The 24,025-nt window shown below is 44.8% G+C and overlaps 1 protein-coding gene across 1 annotated transcript; it reads right to left on the reverse strand.

The window, feature by feature from the left end:
- Positions 1 to 359: 359 nt before the first annotated feature.
- HDDC2 (HD domain containing 2) lies at positions 360 to 22,533 on the reverse strand. The gene is made up of 6 exons (XM_066248152.1): positions 22,375 to 22,533; positions 21,126 to 21,247; positions 18,657 to 18,759; positions 13,206 to 13,274; positions 2,852 to 2,990; positions 360 to 723 (listed from the first exon to the last, which is right to left on the reverse strand). The coding sequence occupies exons 1-6, from the start codon at positions 22,456 to 22,458 to the stop codon at positions 626 to 628; spliced, it is 615 nt and encodes a 204-aa protein (XP_066104249.1). The 5' UTR covers positions 22,459 to 22,533; the 3' UTR covers positions 360 to 625.
- Between the last annotated feature and the right edge of the window lie 1,492 nt (positions 22,534 to 24,025).

Genomic DNA, 24,025 nt, shown 5'->3' on the forward strand with positions numbered 1-24,025 from the left:
GAGGAGACAAGTAACATTTGAAATTGCATGCCCCAATTTACATATCCAGATGACAAATAGAATTTGGAGAAGAGGCGAAACCTGTTAGCAGGTTTGCAAGTCCATGATCAGAGGCCTAAACCAGGTGAAATTAAAATTCTGGCTCCAGAGAGTGATCATCTGAGTAATGCATTTCATCTGAGAAGAGACTGCACTCATTATAATGAATTCTTTTTCTTGGGTCTTTATCATGAAGTCAGCTGAAAAATCTGTTCTTAAAAGAAATCATAATTAAATTATCAGTCATTCAATGACTCTGGTCCTTGGGAATGAAGGATATAAATTCAACAGATTTAAAATCTCTAACAAATATCCCAACGTTTAAGGTTTTACAAAAGTATTTATTTAGTTCATAAAACGACACCCCACCCCTAAGCCTTCATCCATGCATTTTCATGACCACATCCTGTTCTGTGGCTTCTTTTATGGCCCAAATCGTATCATGTTTCTTGCTGGAGTTGATGCAACTGAAAATAAACAAAATCACAACTGGGCAGGTCAACAGACCACCCCAATACCAAACACAATACCATCCAATGGACAAATAAAATGTTGGTTACAGAAGTGCAACAACAGAGAGAACGTCTCAGGAGCACGGCTCACTGGTGGCGGCGGCTATGTTAGCATTTCTTTCTGCCTCGAGTTCAGAAACCAGCTGGACTATCTCAGGGTGACTGAATTTTCCTGCAAGGCAAGAAGACAAAAAAAAAAAGATAAGGACGAGAGAATACATCAGTTTCTCCAGCCTGACCCCAGGCCTTGTCAGGGGTTCAGTTCTGTGATCTGACCTGTGCTTTTCCTCCAGTGCAAGACACAATTCCAGATCCTTCTTTCTGATTCGGAGAGGGGCCTCAGAAGACCACCTGCAGCTTGTTCTCATCACCCCAGATGCCACTGAGCATAGAGATGAGAATGGGGCAAAGAGCTGCCAATTAGATGGAACCAGCAGAAACCTGGCCAGGCAGCCTCTGATGAAGGAACTACAGGGAAACTCGGAACACTCAGTGCAGTGAATTTTAATCTCAACTCAGGGACAGGAAGTCACTCTCTCCTTCCAGGTCCAAGTTGCTTCAGTAAAATGTGGAGTTTCAACTAGATGACCCTTTCCAGCGCCCACAGTTTTTATTTTCCTAGTACTTTCACGGTTTTGTTTTTTTCATTGAGAATGTGTCAAAATAGAAGGTAAGCATGTTAAAATGCAGAATACCACATACATAACCTGTATTTTAGTTACATTATTGGTGGAAAATGCTGTCTTAGGACGCAACCATTGCTTATAATATGATTGGCAAACCTTTTCTGTAAGACTCAAATACTTTAGGCGTTGTGAACTTCTGTCTCTGCTGCAAATTACTAAACTCTGTTGTTGTAGCACAAAAGTAGTACAGAAAATACATAAAGAATGAGTGTGGTTGTTTCAACAGAACTTTATCTACACAGCACAGCAGCCAGTTTGGCCCATGGGCCATAGTTTGCTGAGCCCCAGTTTACAACACAATTCTATTTAACTGAAGTCAAACATTTTTCAGCATCACCTGTATCAAAGACAGATGAGACTGAGCTGGTCTTGGCCCTCAAACAGCTTATTAAAAGACGGGGTGAGCAAGTGAGGGTCTGGGAAGCGAACCGAGGAGGAGCGTCATTAAGGAGAACACGTGTCAGCCTGTGACACACTCTGGCGCGCTCCCCTCCAGGGAGCCAGGAACCCCGGCCACTGCCCCAGCCGTCACCAGCACAGGGTGCTCAGCTCCCCACCCTGGAAACTGCACCGAAACGAAGACAGCCAAGGCTTATTGCCAGGTATGATTCTAAGCACTTCACACGAATTAACCACTTTATCCTCAACCCTATAAAGTAGATTCTGCAATTATCCGCATTTTTTAAAAATAAGTAAACTAAGGCCCTGGCCAGTTGGCTCAGTGGTAGAGCTTGGGCCCGGCATATGGAAGTCCTGGGTTCGATTCCCAGTCAGGGCACAAAGGAGAAGCGCCCATCTGTTTCTCCACCCCTCCCCCTCTCCTTCCTCTCTATCTCTCTCTTCCCCTCCAGCAGCCAAGGCTTCATTGGAGCAAAGTTGGCCTGGGTGCTGAGGATGGCTCCATGGCCTCTGCCTCAGGCACTAGAATGGCTTAGATTGCAGTGGAGCAACACCACAGATGGGCAGAGCATTGCCCCCTAGTGGGCATGCCAGTGGATCCCCTTGGGGCACATAAGGGAGTCTGTGTCTTTGCCTCCCCGCTTCTCACTTCAAAAAATACAAAAGTAAGTAAGTAAATAAATAAATACAAAGGAAACTAAGCCCAGAGTCAGGGTAAGTAATTTATTGGAGGTCACCAAGATTTTATGTGACAAAACCAGATTCAAACCCATGCAGTCTGACCCCAGGTCTGTGCTATGAAGTGCTACAATGACAACGGTATGGTGACTTCAGTTATTTGGGGTTTTCAGTTATAATGGATCTTTCCACATCAAACGGATGCTTTCACATCCGTTATCTCTTGTGAATCTCAAAACCAAGCTCTCACTTAAATAGGGTATTATATTTTCCATTTCTCGGAAAGGACACAGAGAAGTCAGGAGACTGTCCAGGGCCGCAGCTCGTGGGTGCGACTGTGAACCTGGTGCTCAAACTCCAGAGCAGCAGTGCGCTCCTGCACCAGACCACTTGCCCACGAACCCCACCATTTTCTATTTAGACACTCCATGTGGAACCACCAGAGGAGGGTCAGAACAGTGGATTCACTAACATGACGCTATTTCCTATACTGGAGGAAGCCGAACTAGAACGATGCCTCCTGAAAACGCAGAGCACCTGCTGTGGAATCATAGAAGTCCTGCAGCCTCCCGGGTCTGCTCTCCAGGGCTTCGTACTCAGACGCCTGAAGAATCATCTCACATTGGTCCAGCTGCTTCACGAATTTGGCTTCTGCAGTAGACTGGGTCTCATACTCCTATGTAAAGGGACAATTGCAGCAGCATGATTAGGGCCTCATGATAGGGTAATCCAGGAAAATTCAGGTTCTGGTACCTGAAACCAGAGTCACAGCTAAAAGGACATTCTGAATTGGCCACATTTCCACACTGTGTACAAACCCTCTCCAGAGAGGCTTCACCTGCCATTTCACTCCATGTGACAGGGCTGTGCTCTCAATCCCACATCCCACTTTCAAGTGAATTTCTAGTTTTCTCGTTTAATGTTGGTTCCACTCACACGTGGGATCTCTGCCCTTACTTTCTAGCCAGGGAAGCCTTCAGTCCCTCTGGGGTGAGGCTCTGGAGGACACAGGATCTGTGACTCCCCATGCTGTGATGTGTGTGTGATTGTTGGTGGCAGGGAGGTGGTGAAGGTAGGGACAGGGAACAGAGTTATCAGTCCCTCCCGCCTCAGTGCAGACCTGAAACAAAAAGCTGCAGGAGGGTCTTTTTCTTTTTTAATTTTATTTACTGACTTCAGTGAGAGAGGAAGGAAGAGAAAGAGCAAGAGAGACAGGAACATCGAGCTGTCCCTCTATGTGCCCTGACTGGGGATCGAACCGGCAACCTCTGCACTTCAGGCCAACGCTCTAACCAACCAAGCAATCCAGCAGGGCAGGAAGTTTGTTTCTCAGAGCATGACATATGTCACACAACCACAAGTCCCAATTAATACAATACAGAATCATTCTCCTATTAAACTCATAGTGTTCCCAACTGGTTTTCCTGCAAAGTTCCCATTTGTAATTCTACCCCAGGTGTGTTCAGATAATTAACCTGTCATGCTTCCTTGTCAGGATAACATGATGTGAATTGCTAAAAATTTCTTGGTTTTTATTAAATGCCTTATTCTTATAAAAGCAGCTATTTTAGTTTTGATAGAGCTTTAAATTGTGCAGGGAAATCATTTTAATACAAAGCCAAATACATTTTGTTTTATTTCAAAGGCACTTAGGAATAAGTACATTTACATGTTAATTTATATTTATACTTATATATTTATATTTAATAAATTTAAATTCATCATTTAACAAAAATAAATAGAATACTCTAAGTACAGCAGTCAAGTATCAACTACAGTTACCTGTAGAACTAAGATTAAATGAGGTTTACAAAGCGAGGGGTTACAGTATGTCTTGGTTAAATGTTTGTAGATATGGAACAACTATAAAAAAAATAGGAGGAGAATGGAGATAGCAAAGACGAACAATTTTTTGAACTGTTCTTAACGATCAGAATTGATCGTGGTAGTACATACAATTGTTATTCTGAGATGGGTGCTGGGCAATGAGATAAAGGCTACATAACCAGGATCCCTGGTGAAGAAGAAAGGATATGCACCAGAATAATACAAGACACTAAGTACAAATTGTGCAGTACTGAATTGGAATTGGAGATATCACTATGAACTCACAGGTATTTTATAAGTACATACATATCCCAGCTCGGTCCATTAAGAAGCACAGAAATTATAATGAACTCAGTAGCAATGAGCATCCCTAGTGCCCATTATATGGTGTTGAAACAACATTTCTTCATTTTAAAACAGAGAAAAAAAACAAAACAGGTGGTCTAGCCAGACCATGTTCAAGATGGATGAGGCTGGAACACCCTGCCATTCCTGCTACCAAGAAGGCAATCAGGGTCCAGTGTTTTTACCACACCTTTACTGCATGACCTGCAACCAGAGAGTAGATGAGGGAGAAGCTACAAAATGAAAATGAAATAAAAACATTAGATTACCATTCTGCAACCCCAGAGCATTAAGGGATATAAAAGCATCAAGAAAACCCGGATATATGTGTCACGTGATAAAAGAATCCAACACCACCTATAGTTTTGCCAAAGGATCCAATCTGAATTTGATCCAACCTCTGGATGCAGCTGCCAGGCTGCAGAAAATGAGGAACACAATCTGCATCATGAGTGAGCAACTGGCAAAAGTCCAAACGATGAGAATCTCGACTATAGGCCAAATGGGAGTCTTCAACAAAAACTTGTAACAAAGAGAAAGGGGGAGTGGGAATTGTAGATTAAAGGATATTTAAACATATTTATCTTTTTTTTTTTTTTTTTTGTATTTTTCTGAAGTTTGAAACGGGGAGGCAGATAGACTCCCACATGCGCCCAACCGGGATCCACCCGACATGCCCACCAGGGGGCGATTATCTGCCCATCTGGGGCGTCGCTCTGTTGCAACCAGGACCATTCTAGCGCCTGAGGCAGAGGCCACAGAGCCATCCTCAGCGCCCGGGCCATCTTTGCTCCAATGGAGCCTCGGCTGCAGGAGGGGAAGAGAGAGACATAGAGGAAGGAGAAGGGGAGGGGTGGAGAAGCAGATGGGTGCTTCTGTGTGCCCTGGCCGGGAATCGAACCCGGGACTCCTGCATGCCAGGCCAATGCTCTACCACTGAGCCAACCAGCCAGGGCCTACTTTTTTTTTAATGAGACATATTAAACTAAAATATCTATGGATGAACATCTTTGTGAGAAAACCATAAAGAAATTCAAGTGACCACTATGAAAATTAGGGGTCATGTTGGTTCCAGGTAGAAAAAGAGGTTTCTGCGGAAAATGGTCAAGTCCCAAATCGTGACGTGGATGGCAGTTACAGGGAAGCTATCCTTCTAATAACTCCCTATGCTATACATTGGTTTTTGTGTAGTTTTCTGTATTTAATAAGAAGAGTTTTTAAATAGTAAGAATAGCCACGGACAATGAGTAGGGCCTTGCTGAGCTGAGGATTCTATGGATACTTAGGTGAGGCTGGCCAGTAGGCTGCTGGGTTTGAGTCGGGAGCTTAGGAGGAAGACTGTTGAGAATATAGGGAACAGTCAGCCGTGGTCACTGAACCCGGAAGTGTGAAGAGAAGACGCCAAGGACAGAGGCCCTGAGAGGGGACACAGAACCTGGAGTTTCTGCAGAGATGGGCCAAAGAGGAGTACTTGAAGAAACACAGACAGAACAGCCAGAAGGGTGTAGAGAAAATCAGGAGGGAGCAGTGTCACAGAGCAGAGGGGTGCGAGAACTTCAGCAACAAGTGGCAGCATCTCCTATGCAGCCAGCATGCTGCGTGGCACAGGGACAGGGAAGGTGGCCGGGAGCCACACAGAGGCAGTCTGAGTCCTCAGCGAGAGCAGCGCAGGGGGAGCTGTGAGCAGACAGCAAGGCCGTAAACAACGCCTTACCTATTTGGTCACGAAGGGAAGTAGGAAAATGTGGCATCCAAAGAGACTTATTTCAACATAGGGTTGTATGAATAGATTTACAAGGCTTATCAGAGCTCGAAAAGTTCCCATCGGACTATTTCCGTTTTCTTGATAAAAGAGGAAAGATTATTTACTATAAAGCTGAAGGAGAATGGCAAAGCAGGTGGTTAAAGAAAGTGATGGACAGCTGATGTGGGTCCAGAGACAGGGAGGTGATGACAGGGAGGTGACGGGGCCCACTGAGCAGTGCCAGCAGCGCCGAGGCTCAGCCAAGTCTGAAGACCTGGACGCGTGGTGACTCCGTTCCTCAGGCAGGGATGAGGGGTCCCCCCATCAGCACTCCGCAGCTTTCAGGGACAGGGGAAGACAACGACTGAAACGGCTCAGGCTGGGGTGTGTGGAGCAACAGAAAAACTGGGGGCCCGAGCAGGGAAGAGGCCCAGGTTCTAGGCCCAGAAGATGGAGGACTGACGGGAAGAGGAGGGAAGAAAAGGAGAGGAAGATGAAAGTTCTTCCCTCTCCACTGGGGAAGGCTGGCCCTGCGGAAGTGTGGATCTCTGTGAAGTCTGTCCCTGCATCTTCCATCTGCCACCTCCGAGTGACACGCACTCCAGGATCCAGGATTCCTGTGCTGCTCCGTATCTACTCCCCAACAACATACTGTACCCACACTTCAAAGGACAGAACAGGGAGACCTTTACAAAGAGTACTGCTAACCCACTATCTCCAGCTGACTGAACTCCAGACAAAGTGTTAAGGAAACGCAGGGTGGGAACAATCCAAGGGCAGGCGGCGGTGCTCGGGGCTGGGGGCAGTTCCCGCACTGACTGGGGTTCAAAGGGATATTTCTGCAAAGCAAATGCAGGCAGTGGGGTTGGCCTCTTTCTGTGATACTTTGAGAGAGAAAAAAGAACATGTTTTCTCTTGACTTGCTGAAATCTGATTTCCTATTTCTATGGTGAAAGATAAATTATAATCAAGGATGTTTAGTTGCTTTAAACAGATGTGGCTTTCAGGGCTAGCAGCTATTTATAGTGGGAACCAGTTGTGAATAATATTGCAGAAAGCAACTAGCTGCATTTTCTATTAGTACCATTCTAAGTTCCCTGGCTACAGAATGACCATATTTTCTTAATTCCAAATCAGAACATATGGACTGGAGATAAAAGAAAAATAGAGCTTGCTATATATCAGGCAGTATTCCAATGCTTCACATATATTAATAAACTTGATTGCATATGACCCTATAAGATAGGTAAACTATTATTATTGCCATTTTATAAATGAGGCAATTACTGCACAGAAAGTTTCAGTAAGTGTCCAAGACCACAAAGCTACTAAACATAGAAACCAGTATTTGATCCTTGAAATCTGTACTAATGCACTAATAACCATGTACTAATAACATTGGGCATGAAGTATAAAAATAATTAAGTTAATAAGAGAGTTTGGCCTGACCAGGCGATGGCACAGTGGATAGAGCGTTGGACTGGGACTCAGAGGACCCAGGTTCGAGACCCCGAGGATGCCAGCTTGAGCGCGGGCTCATCTGGTTTGAGCAAGGCTCACCAGCTTGAGCCCAAGGTCGCTGGTTCGAGCAAGGGATCACTTGGTCTGTTTAAGACCCCCTAGTCAAGGCACATATGAGAAATCAATCAATGAACAACTAAGGTATCACAACGAAAAACTGATGATTGATGCTTCTCATCTCTCTCTGTTCCTGTCTGTCCCTATCTGTTCTTCTAACTCTCTCTGTCTCTGCCATTAAAAAAAAAAGTTTGTATACCAGGTTGAGTAGTATTCCCCAAAAATACATGTTTATCTGATATTTATGTATGCAATCTCATTTGGAAACAGGGTATTTGCAGATGTAATCTAATTAAGATAAATGCATAGTGGATAAGGATGGATCCTAATCCAATGACGGGTGTCCTTATAAGAGGGAGAAATTTGGGTTCAGATACAGACACAGGGAGACACCATCTGACTACGGAGGCAGAGACCGGAGCAGTGTGTCTACATGGCAGGGAAATGCCAAAGCTAGAAGAGGCATTCACCAGAAGCTGGGAGAGCCGAGGAAGGACCGTCCACCCCCAGAGCCTTCAGAGAGCATCGTCCTGCTGATACTTTGGTTTTGGACTTCTAGCCTGCAGAACTAGGACACAATAAATTTTTGTTGTTGAAGCCATCCAAGTTTGTGGTAACTTGTTATGGCAGCCCAAGGAAACTAAGAGAGTCTCTTACTTACAATAATAACTGACATGGTCCATGAATACACTAGAACTATAAACGCTTGTTCAATTAATTAACCAACATAAGCATAATGCCATAATGAAAATGCTGAACCAGGACGTGGGCCTGTGGTCTAGTTTTGTCACCCAATACCTGAGAAGCTTTGGACAAAGTAAGGCTCTTCAGCCCTTAGTCTTCTTACCCATAAAATGAGGGAGATGGAAATGGGTTTTGGTTCAGTTTTGACTTTACAATATTCTAACAATACAGTAAAAAGCCAGAGACAGAACGTAGAGGTAATTTTAAATATAGGTAAGAATACAATAAAGTAGCCACTGCACAGTATCATGTATCAGAGAGAAAGAAAGAGAATTAGTTTCCTAGGGCTGTTGTAAAAAATACCACAAACTGGGGGCATAAGCAACAGAAATGTATTGTCTCATAGTTCTGTGGCCAGGCTGGCCCCTTGTGAGGGCTGTGAGGGAAAGATCCGCTCCTTGGCTCACCGATGGCCTTCTACACGTCACACGGCATTCTCCCAGTCTGTGCGTCTGAGTCCACATTCCCCTTTGTATAGGGACACCGGTCATTTAAAGTTGATTACCTCTATAAAGGAGCCAAATAAGGTCTTACTTGAAGGTACGTATGAATTTTAGGGGACACAGTTCAACCCATACCCGAGAGAGAGAAAAAGAGTACTGCAGTGTCTTCTTTGGTGCCTCTAACAGGGCTAGGATGGTTTTCTCAGAAGACATTACAGGCTCTGCAAAGCATGAGTCCTGTCTAGAAAGAGTGATGCCCTCTATAGCAGGCTTTAACAGACACAGGGTGAGGAGAAATGGTCAAAGGAATTAGAGATAATTCTAATGTCTGAAATGTTCTTTACAAAATACTAGAATCTATGTAAACACAATAAATTAAAATAAAAAAAATATTATCAAGTATAGGTGTGTACATTTTCCCCCTTTAGTTTAATGATTTTCAGGTAATCTTAAACATCCATGTGCCCACCAGAGTGTGCACACACACACACTCACACTCTTCACTGATAAACTAATACACACTGATTCTTAACTCGTAGGCTCAGTCTGCACCTCTGGGGTCCCTCTGACCCACCCAACTGACTAACGCAGATTTCAGTCACGGGGCATGCCACTCGGTTAAGGACAGCTTAAGAGCCTGGAATAATATTTTCTATAAATAAATTTCCATAATTCTGTCTGAAAAAATGTGTTGCTACTTATTCACAGGGTCTTCATTTTCCCCCGCTGGTCCTTGATAAACTTTCCCTTTCATAGCATGTAAAGATGAAGTTCGTGTCAGAAAGCAAAAAAGCTGACAACTTTCCCCCCCATCTCAGTCATCGACATCCCACAGTATCACCAGTGAAGAAATGTAACCTTTAGGCTGTTGGCTGGCCTGGCAGCAATGATTCTAAAGGAGGAATGTCACAGTCCAGGGGGCCACTGTAACTGTCCTGAGATCTTCTTCCATCAGCTTCACCGATTCAGCCATTGACTTTTACACGGTCATACAACTGTTACCTATTTGGGGGTCACAGAGTTAATGTTCTGTGCTTTATATTTTTTCAAATACAAAGTCTTTCTAAGTGAGTGTTGTACCGTTTTTTATTTGTAAAATACTGTTGTAATTCAGTAAATTTGGCAGTAAGCTTTACTCTGCCAGTGTTGATGGCTAAGAAAATAACAGACACTGTCATCGTATCCACAGGAATTAGGCCGCCATACTTTCCATAATTAGGAGTCACAAGAGTACAAATTTTTATAAAAGCTTTTCAGGTTATGACTGTTTTTTCCAAAGAAAGCTGGTTACACCTAGTAACAGATACCATCCGAGCCAGGCTCTGGTCAGACAGCACATACTTTCGCCAGATTTAAGTTTCACAATTCTTTGACAAGGTAAGTATCAAAGACCTACAACTTCTCATCTTAAATCCTGACACCAGGACTGTTTCAGTTTTCCGTTTTTGTTTTTTTTTTTTTTAATTTTAGAAAATAATATGGCACATACAGTATCTGTTACAGAAAACCTGTAGCAGGGTGTAGGGCAGACTTGGTTGACAAACGGATTAATATTTCTACATCAAAGCATATTACTGCCTGACCAGGCAGTGGCGCAGTGGATAGAGTATCAGACTGGGATGCGGAGGACCCAGGTTCAAGACCCAAGGTCGCCAGCTTGAGTGAGGGCTCATCTGGTTTGAGCAAAAGCTCACCAGCTTGAGCCCAAGGTCGCTGGCTCGAGCAAAGGGTTACTTGGTCTGCTGAAGGCCCGCGGTCAAGGCACGTATGAAAAAGCAATCAATGAACAACTAAGGTGTTGCAATGAAAAACTAATGATTGATGCTTCTCATCTCTCTCCATTCCTGTCTGTTTGTCCTTGTCCCTGTCTATCCCTCTCTCTGACTCTGTCTCTGTAAAAAAAAAAAGCAAGCATATTACTTTCTCACCAAGGGGCTGAGTGGGGCCTCTAAACTGCCTCTGGTTGACTCAGGTAAGGTTTTGCTGCTGACCCCCATGTTCACCGCAGCATTACTCATAGTGGCCAAGACATGGAAACAGCCAAAGTGTCCCTCGACAAAGAACTGGATAAAGAAGATGCACATAATATATATATAATGGAATACTACTTGGCCATAAGAAATGGATGATATAGTGACATTTACAACAACATGGATGGACCTTGAGAACATTATACTGAGTGAAATAAGTAAATGAGAGAAAGTTAAGAACTGTATGATTTCACAAACACGTGGGGTATAAAACTGAGGCTCATGGACATAGATACCAGGGTAAGGGGGTGTGGGGAGCGGAATGGGGGAAGAGGAGGGGGAAGGGTATAAAGAGGGACAAATATAAGGTGGCAGAAAATGATTTGACTTCGGGTGATACAACATAATCAACAGTTCAAATGCTATAGAAATGTTTACCTGAAACCTATACTCTTATTGATCAATGTCAGCCTATTAAAGTTAATTTTCTAAATTAAAAAAAAAAGGATTTTGCTGCTGAATGAGTTCAAGTTGGGTCAGGATTTTGTTTTGTTTTTAACTGGCTCTCTGAACTTTGTGGAGCTGTAATTATTCTCATTTTCTGGAGGAGAATTAGGTAGAATAAAGCCAGGTAACTCCTGGAAGCGCAGGTAGCCAGGAGGTGAGATTCATCCACATCTCCCAGGCCACAAGCTCCCCTCAACAGCACATCCTACTGCCTTCAAAGGCTTACAGGTCTTGATCGACTTATGACCTATGCAACTTACGACCATTCAACTTTACAACCATAATCGCTAGCCACGACTGCTCCGCGTCTGGCAGCGCAAGCGTTGCCCAGCTGGGCGTAAGACAGTGCTGGCCAATAAAATGTTTTGTACATGTTTATATATTTTGATATGTTTTGCAATTGGGAAAATGTTTCCTATGGTATTTTTTACACCTGTATTTTGTAATTTTGTATGTTTTGTAAATATTAAACCAGTTGTACTGGTAATGCAGTAAAATAAGAAACAAAATGGTGTAGAGATGATACAAATGGCATAAAATGAACAAAGAAAATTATGATATGTAACAATGAAAGAAAATTATCATAAAATATGACTTAAAGATTTTTATAACATCATTTCACAGTACTGTACATATAGCCTACTCAACTTATGACCAAATCATGTTACGACTGGTCTGTCGGAACCAATCGTGGTCGTAAGTCGAGCACCAACTGTATTTCATCCCATAATGCAGCTCAATCATAGAAACAACAGCACACTGCAGACCCTCAGCACTGAGGGAAACGGCGTTTTAGGAGAAATGTCTGCTCAGGGTTTCGATCTGGGTACTTCCCATTTGTTCCCTCTTGCCAAGTCAAGGAAAGACAGAACCCAGCACACAAGTGGGAGGACTCTGGGGGGGGGGGGGGGACAGCTCCAGCAGCTTTGAGGCTCAGGCAGAGCAAAGCAAGGTGGGCCTGAGGGTGTGAAAGAAAAGATGAAGATCAGGCTCTGGGGCAGGAGGAGGGAGGAGGCTCTGATGAAACGTGAGAAGCGAGAGTGGGAGGCAGAGCGTCCCGGGTCAGAGTGGGGCTGGGGCTCCAGCAGGAACGCCCACTGGGTGGGGTGGGCGGGAAGTGAGGGCTGCAGTAGACAGGGTTTGTTTCCTTTTCTCTTCACAAATGAGAAACAGCACTGGGAGGGGCAATGGGCACACTGGTGTCCTGTGCCCCCTGCCTTCAGCCAGCTGCCTGCAGTCGGGCCCTCAGCAGCGCTGGGAAGGGAACGAACGCCGAGAGCCCATTCTGTGCCGGGCATCATGGTGGTACTGCACCTTGACCTCACGTGGCCCTAACAACCCGTCACCGGTTCATAGACGCGCACGTGTCCAAGGTCACTAAGCCGGGGAGTGGTGAGGGGTAAGTCAACCCAGTTCTCAACCACCCAGAGCCCACGTTGCTTTCAAGGACCCAAGGTGGGTGGGGTGGGCATGGGGTGGGGCTGACAGCAATGTATCAGGAAACCCAGGCGGTGGGTCAGGATCAGTGCCAGGAACTATGGTGACAAGGGAAACTGGAGGGAAGAAAAAATATATTAGCCATGAGAAATGCCTGTAGTAGCTGAGAGGTAAGAAACAGGCACGAACCAGAGAGTTAGAGACAGCTTATTAAGATAATACAATTTAACGAAAATGGTGATGAAGCATATAAATTCAATCACAATAACTAAAAGCAACCCATCATATATACTTACTTCCCACAGTTCATAGAGCTCCTTGCCGAGATCCTTTGAGAGAAGCTGGGTTAGCTGCTTCATAGCTTCCTGAAATATCAAACCATTATTTTAATCACATTCACATTTAAACTCATTTACAAAAGTTAAGCACTGGGCTCAAACTCTTACAAATAACTTCCAAAGGAGCAGCAGAATATTGGACAGTACTCATGGCTTACAACTAGAGCAGCTGTATACATCAAATAAGAAAGCACATTTATTTATATAAGCACCACTAAGGACTTATTTTGTGGCCTGCAGCACACCACACTCAAAAATGGACAACGAGGAGGGTGTGAGATGCTTATAGAATATCGAACGGGAGGCCAAAGGTTTTATATCCTGTGCATGAACCTAACTCACGATGCCCATATCCATTTCACTTGTAAACATTCTAGAATCTAACACAAACCTGTGAGTGGGAAGAACAGGAAAGTAACACTGAATCAAAAATCTCAAAGAAATGTTTGTACACTATTATATCAGTTTTCTATTAAAGTTTTTATTGCAAAATATCAAACACTACACAAAAATATGCAGTTAGTGTCACTAACCGAGGAAATGACATGTTAGCATCTTGTAGGCTAATAGACTGATAGGCTGAAAGGGATCTTGGAGGGTAGTCAGCCAAACTGTCAACGACAAGTGTGTGAAGCCTTCAACATCGTCACTGAACACTTCTTGTCCTCCCTCCATAAACATGCCCGGCGGGGGGCCTCAAGAGGTGGGACCTGAGCAGCACTAACAGAAAGTACTTTGTCTGGCTGAAACTGTCCCTGCAGTTCTTCCACTGTGCCTCCGTCTCCTCCAACTCTCCTCCCTCTCCCAAGCACAACGTCACACAGGTGGCCAGTGATCCTGCTGGGTCCAGGAATGGCCATGTTAAGTCAAACCAGTCACTCGCGGTTCACCTGCATGATTTGTCCAGCAGAGGGTGGGGGAGGGAAGCCACAAACAGAAGCCCAAGAGAGTCAAAATCCAAAGAAAAGTGGAGATAAGAGATTGAGAGAACAGAAAGTGGTCAGTAGTCATTTTTAGTTTCTGAAATCCCAGGATTCACCCTCATTCCCACTGCTTCCTTCACTTCTGTGTTGCTCCAGTGTCCTTCTAAAATATCCCGTTTGGGGAGCATAAGGTCTGCAAGTTACTCTCAAATGGCTTCAAATTCCTTGACCATCTTCATCCTATACCTCTTAATCTGCTTCAGTTCTAACCAGAGGTTGGGCGCCTTGAAAAGAATATGATTCTAAGAACCACTTTTGGCAAATGGTTACATAAAAGTGGCAGAAGTCTTATATAAAATCAAAAAATGAATTAGGGAAAAGCTGTGAAAATAAATATGGACATCTGTGTGTATATTTATTTATTACTGGGAGGAAAAATGATGTTATAGAATACAGCCTCTTCTAGAGCAAAACATATCTGCCAGTGTCAACAATCTGTCCCTGTACATAGTAACATCATTATCTTTATTTTTTTTAGTTTTTATTTACTCAGCTTGAGAGAGAGAGAGAGAGAGAGAGAAGGGGAGAGGAACAAGAAGCATCAACTCCCATATGTGTCCTGACCAGGCAAGTGCAGGGTTTCGAAACGGTGACCTCAGCATTCTAGGTCGACACTTGATCCACTGTGCCACCACAGGTCAGAACGGCTATCTTGAACGGCTTGTAGCATCATACCACCCTTAAGAGACATGAAATTTAGATTATTTTACACCTGCACTATCCTTTGTTTGTTTTTCATAAATCTTGGCAAAATACTTGAGAAAATATTTTACATTTTCAAAAATTAAAGGTCTCTTTATAAACAGTTCATCTTTCCACTATTCTAGACACACAAGTTTGCCTATTGCTTTTGTTTGAAAGAATGAACTGAGTAACATATATGTACAGGTATATCAAAAGCTGAATTTTTAGAATACAAACATAAAAGTCCTGCTTTGACAGATGATTTTATTCCATTTAAGATTATGCACCCAGCATGACCGGGCGGTGGCGCAGTGGATAGAGAGTCGGACTGGGATGTGGAGGACCCAGGTTCAAGACCCCTAGGTTGTCAGCTTGAGCGTGGGCTCACCTGGTTTGAGCCACCAGCTTGAGCCCAAGGTCGCTGGCTTGAGCAAGGGGTCACTCAGTCTGCTATAGCCCCTCCCCCCCCATCAAGGCACATATGAGAAATCAATCAATGAACAACTAAGGAACCGCAACAAAGAATTGATGTTTCTCACCTCTCTCCCTTCCTGTCTGTCTGTCCCTATCTGCCCTTCTGACTCTCTGTCTCTGACACACAAAAAAAATTAATTAAAAAAAAGATTATGTACCTAGCACTCCACGTAGTTACTGGTGTGTCACCTGACCAGGTGGAACAGAATGCAGCCACTAGCCTCCGTATGCTAGACACTATACATCTATACATGCAGCTTAGGACTGAAATCCAAATACCGACTCATTAATAAACTTCCTGTTGATTGAAATCATCACGCCCATTAAAAAATGTAACAGATAAACAAGTATATTGTTACTCTCTTCCTGAAACTGAGCAACAATTTTATGGATCTAAAGTCACGGAAAGCGTTTGTTATTACGCATTCAGAACTGCATTTTGAGACCTCTTAGGTCATCAATATTCCTTGTTTGGCAGCATAAGCCACACAATCATGCCAACCTTTCTAAATCAACTCTCGGAAATCAACACCACAAAGGTCCAGGGTACGTGGCCGAAGATGCTAGATTTTCCCTTCCTGATGGTGAGCTTGGCCACCCCCACTGCCATATTTTTTTGCCTCGTTCACACATAGATTTAGTAGAGAGATAATCTCTCTAGCTTCTTCCTGTTAGCAAAGTGTGTCAAGAATCTGCCTAAAGTTCTGAGCTGAATGACGCTTTCAGCAAATATCTTGTGTCAGTTTTGCGAAAAGCACTCAGAAAGCATTATTCACCATTCACACACCATTAGTGAGGCTGAAGAGCGAACTATCAGTTCAGATGGGTTTGAAACCGACTGGCCAATTACTAGCTGTGGAACCCCGAGCAAGTTACTTAACCTCTTCGTCCTCCAGGCTTCTCACCTGTGAAATGAGGTTAATAATAAAACCTACCTGAAGGCTTGTGTGTGGATTAAACAGTCTAAATATAGAAAGTGTTTATTCGCTGGCACATATTAATTACTCTACAAACTGTCCACCATATTTCTCACTGTTTTCCATTTTGCCAAGTGCACTCCCATAATAGTTTGGTTCTTCTCCTCTTAACCTCTTAGTTCTTTAGCAACTTTCACCCATGCAGATCCACGTACTGTGACTCTGCTGTCCTAAAGGTTTTCCTTTTACAAAGGAACATAACCTGCCAGTGCTGCACTCCGGCCTCAGGTTCCATCCCACTGGCTCTGATGATCCCTACCAGGCGTCCTCCACTGACTTGGGTTATAACAGAAAGTGTATTATACCCTGCTTAGGAAGGGGTCAGACTACAAGTATTGCCTTGACCCCTAAATTTTCTCTTGTACACCCTCATCCTCCCTTTCCTCCAAACACTGCTCTCCTCCAAAACAATCAGCCTCCCAGGCTTACCAAATAATTTTCCTCCCTCCTTCTGTTTAAAGCCTTCCTGATGCAGTTGGCAAATGAGACTCCCTGCTTCTCATTATGTGCCTTCCACCTCGAGCCAAGAAACCCTCATTAATTATCTGAATGCATGGTTCAGACATCCACGTCTTATTCATAAACACCATCTGCATAAAGAGCCCAGCTCCTTCTCTGTTCCCAAATCCTACCCAGCAACGGGAAGAGGCAATGGGATATCGGCGCTCTCCAAGCCTTTGGTTTCTTGTCCAAGAACTTGTGGTTCTTTAAGATATTTCCCTGTCCCTTCTGATTATATTTACTCTCCTGTGGACCAGGAGTGGGGAGCAGTGAGGAGGCTTAATGAGGCTGGAAAGGTGTTTCATCACTGCCGGGATACAGAGACAGGAAGACAGCCACACTCTGTCTGCTGGTTCAGGTCTGCTCCAGGCCCCCCATGGAGGTCCGGACCCAGCTCCTATCAGGACAGCAGCAGGTCTTCTCTCATCTCCAGGAGCTGGGGACCCTTCCCAGGGACTGCTCTCCTTCTGCAGAAGGTTATGGAGTGAGCCTCAGAGTCACTGTACCTGCACAGGGACAGTTTGTCCTCTCTTCTTCCCATGTCGCTTTATGGTCTTTGATTATCCTCTAGTATTTCAGTACACGATTTCTTGTCCACAATGCCTGCATGCACCCTTGAAAAAACTATCATATATCCTGAAATAAGCTGTATAATTAAGGAAGTTTTCCCCATTCTTTTTTCTTTTTTTTTTTTTTTTTTTTTTTTTTTTCATTTTTCTGAAGCTGGAAACAGGGAGAGACAGTCAGACAGACTCCCGCATGCGCCCGACCGGGATCCACCCGGCACGCCCACCAGGGGGCGACGCTCTGCCCACCAGGGGGCGTTGCTCTGCCCATCCTGGGCGTCGCCATGTTGCGACCAGAGCCACTCTAGCGCCTAGGGCAGAGGCCACAGAGCCATCCCCAGCGCCCGGGCCATCTTTGCTCCAATGGAGCCTTGGCTGCCGGAGAGGAAGAGAGAGACAGAGAGGGAAAGCGTGGCGGAGGGGTGGAGAAGCAAATGGGCGCTTCTCCTGTGTGCCCTGGCCGGGAATCGAACCCGGGTCCTCCGCACGCTAGGCCGACGCTCTACCGCTGAGCCAACCGGCCAGGGCTCCCATTCTTTTTTCTATGTCTTAAGTCAATTAACATCGTCTGGTTTAGGGCTAATTCTTTTCTGTAACTCAGTATTTTCAGCTAATTTGTTTCTTTTCATTTATTTATTTATTTGTTTATTTTAGCGAGAGAGAAAGAGAAAGAGAGAGAGAATTCCTCCACGTTCTGGCTATTTTCACTGTTTTAATAAAAGCCATGCTATCCATGCCTATGCTAATTAGAATTGAAACCAACATAGTTTTCTGTCCCTATGTTAAACAAGGCCAACAACAGACATACTTTCCAGTTCTTGTGTTAAACAAGGTTGAGAACAACAAAAACCAGTTGGCTCTTACTCCAGGGAAATACTTGCATCTGGAAGCTTAGACTGTAAACCACTCGACACAGAGCAAACACTAACAGCTTACTCTTCAAGACTGTCTTTAAGATTCTACCTCAGCAGTTACACCAATGGAAGGTTACTGTGTCCTAAGCTCTGTGCTCTCTCAAATAGCTGCCTATCTTGTAAGATCTACTTAAACATCCTCTAGCCCGGGCTCTAAATGTCCTCCCCTGACATTCCCTTCCCTTCTGGAAACACGAAGACACCATCCCGGGGGTGCACTCCCTAACGCTAATAGGTCTAACAAACTTAGCTTGGCTTCAGCAGCAGGTTTTCCTGGTGGTCTCTTGTGGAGTCGATAGTCAACACTGACCTCTTCCCGCCTATGCTTTTCTTCTTTGGGGATGTTATCTGCTGGTGCTATGTCCCCAACGATGCACTCTGCCATATCGTGAACCAGGGCCAGGCGTACACATCTGACCAGGCAAGAAATAGTGAATAATTATACAGAATTATACTCACTACAAACTCCTTCTCTACACTATTTTGAAGTTACATAATTTATTTTTCTTTCACCACCCTCAGAGTATTTTAATACCGTATTTTCTAAAGTAACTATATTATGCCAACCATCAATAGTTCTGAATCATTAATATTCAACACAATACATGAGAATACAGAGGAAATTGTTAGCCTGTATTTTTACAAAATGGCTCGTTTCTCAAATATCACTTTAAAAGATTGAAACTTCAGATTACAAAGCCAGGAAAGATGATGTGGTTATAGCATTATTTACAAACACAAAATTCAGAAAGAGGCATTTCCCCATATACTAGTTGAGATGTCAAAATGAGGCCCTCTATGGAAAAATAAATAGAGTTGGATAGACCTGGGTTCAAATCCAGCAACCAACATTTATTAGCTGTGTGACCTGTGCCACGTTACTTAATTTCTTTAAATGCTAAAGTTTGATCAGCCTTTATTTTATCATCTGTAAAAAAAAGATAATACTTCATAAGGTTGGCATGAAAATTAAATTTGATAATTTATGTTCTTGGCACATGTTGATCATATAACAAATGGCTAGAATTATTAGTGATAATGAATAGTGTTTAGGATAATCAAGTCAAAACAATGAAGTTAAGTCATGAGATAAATGCCCAAAGGGCCAGTGTTTCAGATTCCTACTATTAGCAAGGCAGCACAAGGCCTGACCAACTCCTAGTAGGTGCCCTGCCCCGCCTGCAGTCTCTCCTGCATCCAGTTAAAATACCAAACTGGCCCTGGCTGGTTGGCTCAGCGGTAGAGCATCGGCCTGGCGTGCGGGGGACCCGGGTTCGATTCCTGGCCAGGGCACACAGGAGAAGCGCCCATTTGCTTCTCCACTCCCCCCCCCCTCCTTCCTCTCTGTCTCTCTCTTCTCCTCCCGCAGCCAAGGCTCCATTGGAGCAAAGATGGCCCGGGCGCTGGGGATGGCTCCTTGGCCTCTGCCCCAGGTGCTAGAGTGGCTCTGGTCACAGCAGAGCGACGCCCCGGAGGGGCAGAGCATCGCCCCTGGTGGGCATGCCGGGTGAATCCTGGTCGGGCGCATGCGGGAGTCTGTCTGACTGTCTCTGCCCGTTTCCAGCTTCAAGAAAGATAAAAAAACAAACAAACAAAAAAAAAAACCAACTGCTCTTAGGTTCATCTCTCTTCGACACCATGTTCATCCCCCAGTTTGTCAAAAAACTCAGTTCCACCCATCTACAGAACAGCAGGGCTCCTCAGACTCCCTAATGAAACTCTGCTGAAATTAAATTCATTTACTCATCATTTCCAAAGTAAACCTTCACTTTCCTGCCATCAGGGCTTGTTTCTATGCCCTTCCCTCTGCGAGTTGAGCCTTGTACTTCTCCACCTACTCAACCCTTCAGACTCATCCCAGATTCTACCCCCTCCATTAAAATCACCCAAGGGCAGGTGCTCTCTCCTGTAGGAGTATGGTGAGAATTTTCTAGCATAACTTATTTTTGAAGCCACTTTGGGTCTGTGTACTTCATTGAATATTTATTAAATGTCTTACATTGCCAGGAAAGTTTGTCCTGTTCTCAAAGAAGTAAACACTGTTGATCGCCTACAAGAAGAGGGAATATTTCCTTCTGGGTTTTATCTTGTACATACCACTCCGAAAAGACACCCCGCTAAAAGGGGCTAGATAAATGTACATAGTGCGGCCCTGGCCAGTTAGCTCAGCCAGTTAAGAGTATCATCCCAAAACAATAAGGTTGCGGGTTCGATCCCCAGTCGGGGCATACATGGCAAGCAACCAAAAAATGTACAAATAAGTGGAACAACAAATGTTTCTTTAAAACAATAAAAATTAAGTTGACCAGTTGGTTGGAGTGTTCCCCCAGAACAAAGAGGTTGCCGGGTTCAATTTCCCGGTCAGGGCACACACTGGAGCAGCTCGATGTTCCTGTCTCTCTCTCTCCCTGCCTCTCTCAAAAAAGAAAAAGAAAAAGAGATAAATAAAAAATTTTTAAAGTAACATAGTATACTAATACAATGATAGAATGGACATAACACACTCACTTCAAAGGCCCTGGAAACCCTAAAACCACACTTAGGTTTCCCTGAGACCAAGGTGGGCTCTTCCACCTTCCCAAGAGAAAGCCCAGAGTGCAATTAACAACTGAAGCAATCAACACGCACAGTTCCCCTTCCTACATCCTGAAATCTCAAATAATTTTTCTTTACGTATCAACAAACCTACAAGAATCTGACACAGGCCTCAGTCATGAAAAGTGGTGCATAGTCATGGAGCAGAGAACCTACGTACCAAGCAGCCAAGTTCACAGCTTACCGGTCTTTGTCAAGATGATCATCTTTGGTCACCAGAGCCATAATCGCCATCCTGTACATGTGATCTGATACACTCTCTGGCTTCTCGACATTTCTGTATACCCAGCCAGTTCGTGGGACTCTCTGATGCAAATGAAGAAGAGAAAGAAGTGTATAAAAAGAAATATTTTAACTATAACTCTCTGCCATGCTCTTCAAAAGTTCAAGGAATAAGGCACAGAAAAAGGGTAATGATTCCAGGCTATATTAAAAAAAAATTAACCAAAATGATGGACTTCTGGAATCAAATAAACCAGAGAGGTTAGAAAATGAGAAGGGGTCCAGGAATAATCCACAGTATACAATACAAAAGTCTGACAGTCAAATCAATCTGTGCTGTGTAAATTTCAGGCCAAGTACAAATCCCTTAGAAATAAACACAAAAGTGTAAAGTAGCTTATTTTTCCTAACTACAGGGCTTAGGAAGTTGTGCCTTCCAACAACCCTATTAGACAGACACAAGTATAAAACACTTGGTGAGAGGTCTGAACTTGAACAAGTGTCAGCCTTCCAAATTCTGAAGCGGAAGGGATAAGGGCATTTCTAATGACTTTTATTAACAACATGGTGAGATCTTGTGAGATTGCACTTCCTCCTCAGAAGTCTGTACGTCTTAAGAATCTTATGAAAAGCAGTAATAGTGGCAGGAAACAGATTATCTTGGAGATTGAATTCGGAGAAATGCAGCAAAATCACTAACGGAGCGGCGGCGGGGGAGGGGCCCTGAACGTGACGTCACTCCAGGGTGTCCTACCTAAAATCCTGTTAGAAACAGAAAGGCTCGTCATTTCCGCAAGCAACTGTGGGACAGACTTGGGGCGCTCCACTCAACACCTGCCGGACCCACGGCTGCTCGGGAGCCCACCCACTCGCCCAGTCGGGGGGCCGTTTGCCCCAAATGTGCAAGTCCTCGGCACAGGCGCGGGCCAGGCCGAGGGTCGCGCGGGTCGTCGCGCCGGCCGCTCCGCCGAAACCTCCGGCGGCCCCTGGCTGCCCTGGGCCGAGCCTCCCGACACCGGTACTCCGCGGTAGGGACGCCCCCGGCCAGCTCGGCCGAGCCTAGCAGCCCTGGCGCGCCGCACCCGCCGGCTCGCCTCCCGTCCGCCAGCGCCGCGCCAGTCGGAGGGTGTTTCCCTCCCCGAAGCCGCGAGCGGCAGGGCGGATGGAGCCGAGGGAGCCGCCCGGCGCGCAGCCCCGCCGCGCGCGCTCACCTTGAGCTGCCCCACCAGCCGCAGGAACTGCAGCAGGCTCCGGGCCCCGCGGCCGGGCAGGGCCACAGAGGAGGCCGAAGCCATGCGGGCCCAGACCGCGACCGGCCAAGCGGCGGCGTGGCAGCGCCTGGAGCTCCGCCCCTTTCTCTCGGGCCCTCCTCTTTCCCCGCCCCTCCCTGCCCTTTCTTCTCCCGTTTCCTTCTCTTCTTCTTCCTCCTTCTCCGCTTGCTCAGGCAGGTTTTCCCAGACCCTCCTGTCCTGTCTCCCACCTTACTGTGCTTGGTGACTGTCCCTTGGGCATGGCACTATCCATGCCAGACGCAGACAAGTCTTGGCACGAACCAGGCACTCATTATTTGTTTGCTAAACTCCATCAAACTTTTCAAAGGATCGCAATTCCCCAGGGGGAGGGCGGGGGTGTGTTTGGAGAAGGAGGAGAAATTCAGCGTCTGGTTGAGGTCAAGACTAGGAACTCTACTGAGTAAAGATGGGCAAACTGTAAATATTTGAATAGAGGTACAAGGAAAGTACTTTGAAGGGGAGAAATTAATTAGGAATGACAAAAGTGCCGGTAGGAATTTGGGGTAAATCATAGCTATGGACTTTGGAGACAGAGGTAAATGGGCCTGAGAGTGAAAACAGTCCCAGGATGAAACCGTGACTTCCCTTAACACCTCAAGTGCTGAGGAACCCCCTGCCCCTCAAGAGTTGGTCAGGGTGTGTCTCAACCATCTGTCCTAATTCCTTCAACAGTCATTGGACAAGCATACTGAAGGACTCAGAGAGAGAGGGTAATGTTGAGAATAGACTGTATGAGGCAGGGAGAAATTGGGGAGACCAATTATGAGACTATTGAAACAATGCTTTTGGAGAGATAGTTTTGGTTTGGTCCAGGGTGACAATAGTGGAGTGTCGGAAGCTGATCAGCAGCTGCTGGTTGACATAGTCACAGCAAAGAAGATCAACAACTGCTGGTTGACACAGTCATAGAAGGAAGAGGTGCAACGATACTTCCCCCTTTAACTTTTTGAATTAATTTGGTTTTTTATTCCCCCTTGTCTGGGTGTTTGTGCTATCATTTATGGCAGAGGGATAACAGCACCGTGCTTTCCCTGCAGATTCGTGGTAATTTCTTTGGAAATGAGACAGAGGGTGTGAGTTCCACAGAAAAGCCTATAAAGCCCCTTAACCTGGGCTCATAGACATAGGAGGCTAGCTATGATATCCCCCGAAAAGGGTTAAGTCTGTAGGAAAATTCCCTCCTATAAATCATGTTAGAAAAAATAGATTGTGACTTATGAATAGGTAGGAAACAGTAACTATACACAAAAGCACCTTTCAGCCTTCACTTAATCCATTACTTTACCTCCCTAGTCTTTTCATGTGGTAGAGTAGAGACACTTTCCTTTCTTCTTGCATACCTGACCTGCAGGTGGTGGAACACTCTGAAAAAAATAAAGTTAGAACTTAATTAGTATATGAATATAGTGGATAAATAAAATTTGACTAGACAATAGGACATTAGGTAAGGTAGAGTTATTAATCAGTACTGACCTTTTAGAAGCTTGTGCCAATATTGTTATTGCTGCTCAAGTTATTATGGAACTGTACTTAGAATGACTTACCACCTGATTTATAGCTTATAGAAATG

Source organism: Saccopteryx bilineata, chromosome 12 (genome assembly GCF_036850765.1).
Source record: "Saccopteryx bilineata isolate mSacBil1 chromosome 12, mSacBil1_pri_phased_curated, whole genome shotgun sequence".
Taxonomy (NCBI): Eukaryota; Metazoa; Chordata; class Mammalia; order Chiroptera; family Emballonuridae; genus Saccopteryx; species Saccopteryx bilineata.

Bases quoted from the DNA above. Each gene is read 5' to 3' on its own strand.
- HDDC2 (XM_066248152.1), bottom strand. From the start codon at position 22,458: ATGGCTTCGGCCTCCTCTGTGGCCCTGCCCGGCCGCGGGGCCCGGAGC. The intron at 21,248-22,374 runs GTGAGCGCGCGC...CATTTGCATCAG, and splicing joins GGCTGGTGGGGCAGCTCAAG to AGAGTCCCACGAACTGGCTG. The intron at 2,991-13,205 runs GTAAGTATATAT...CCCTTTACATAG, and splicing joins AGCTCTATGAACTGTGGGAA to GAGTATGAGACCCAGTCTAC.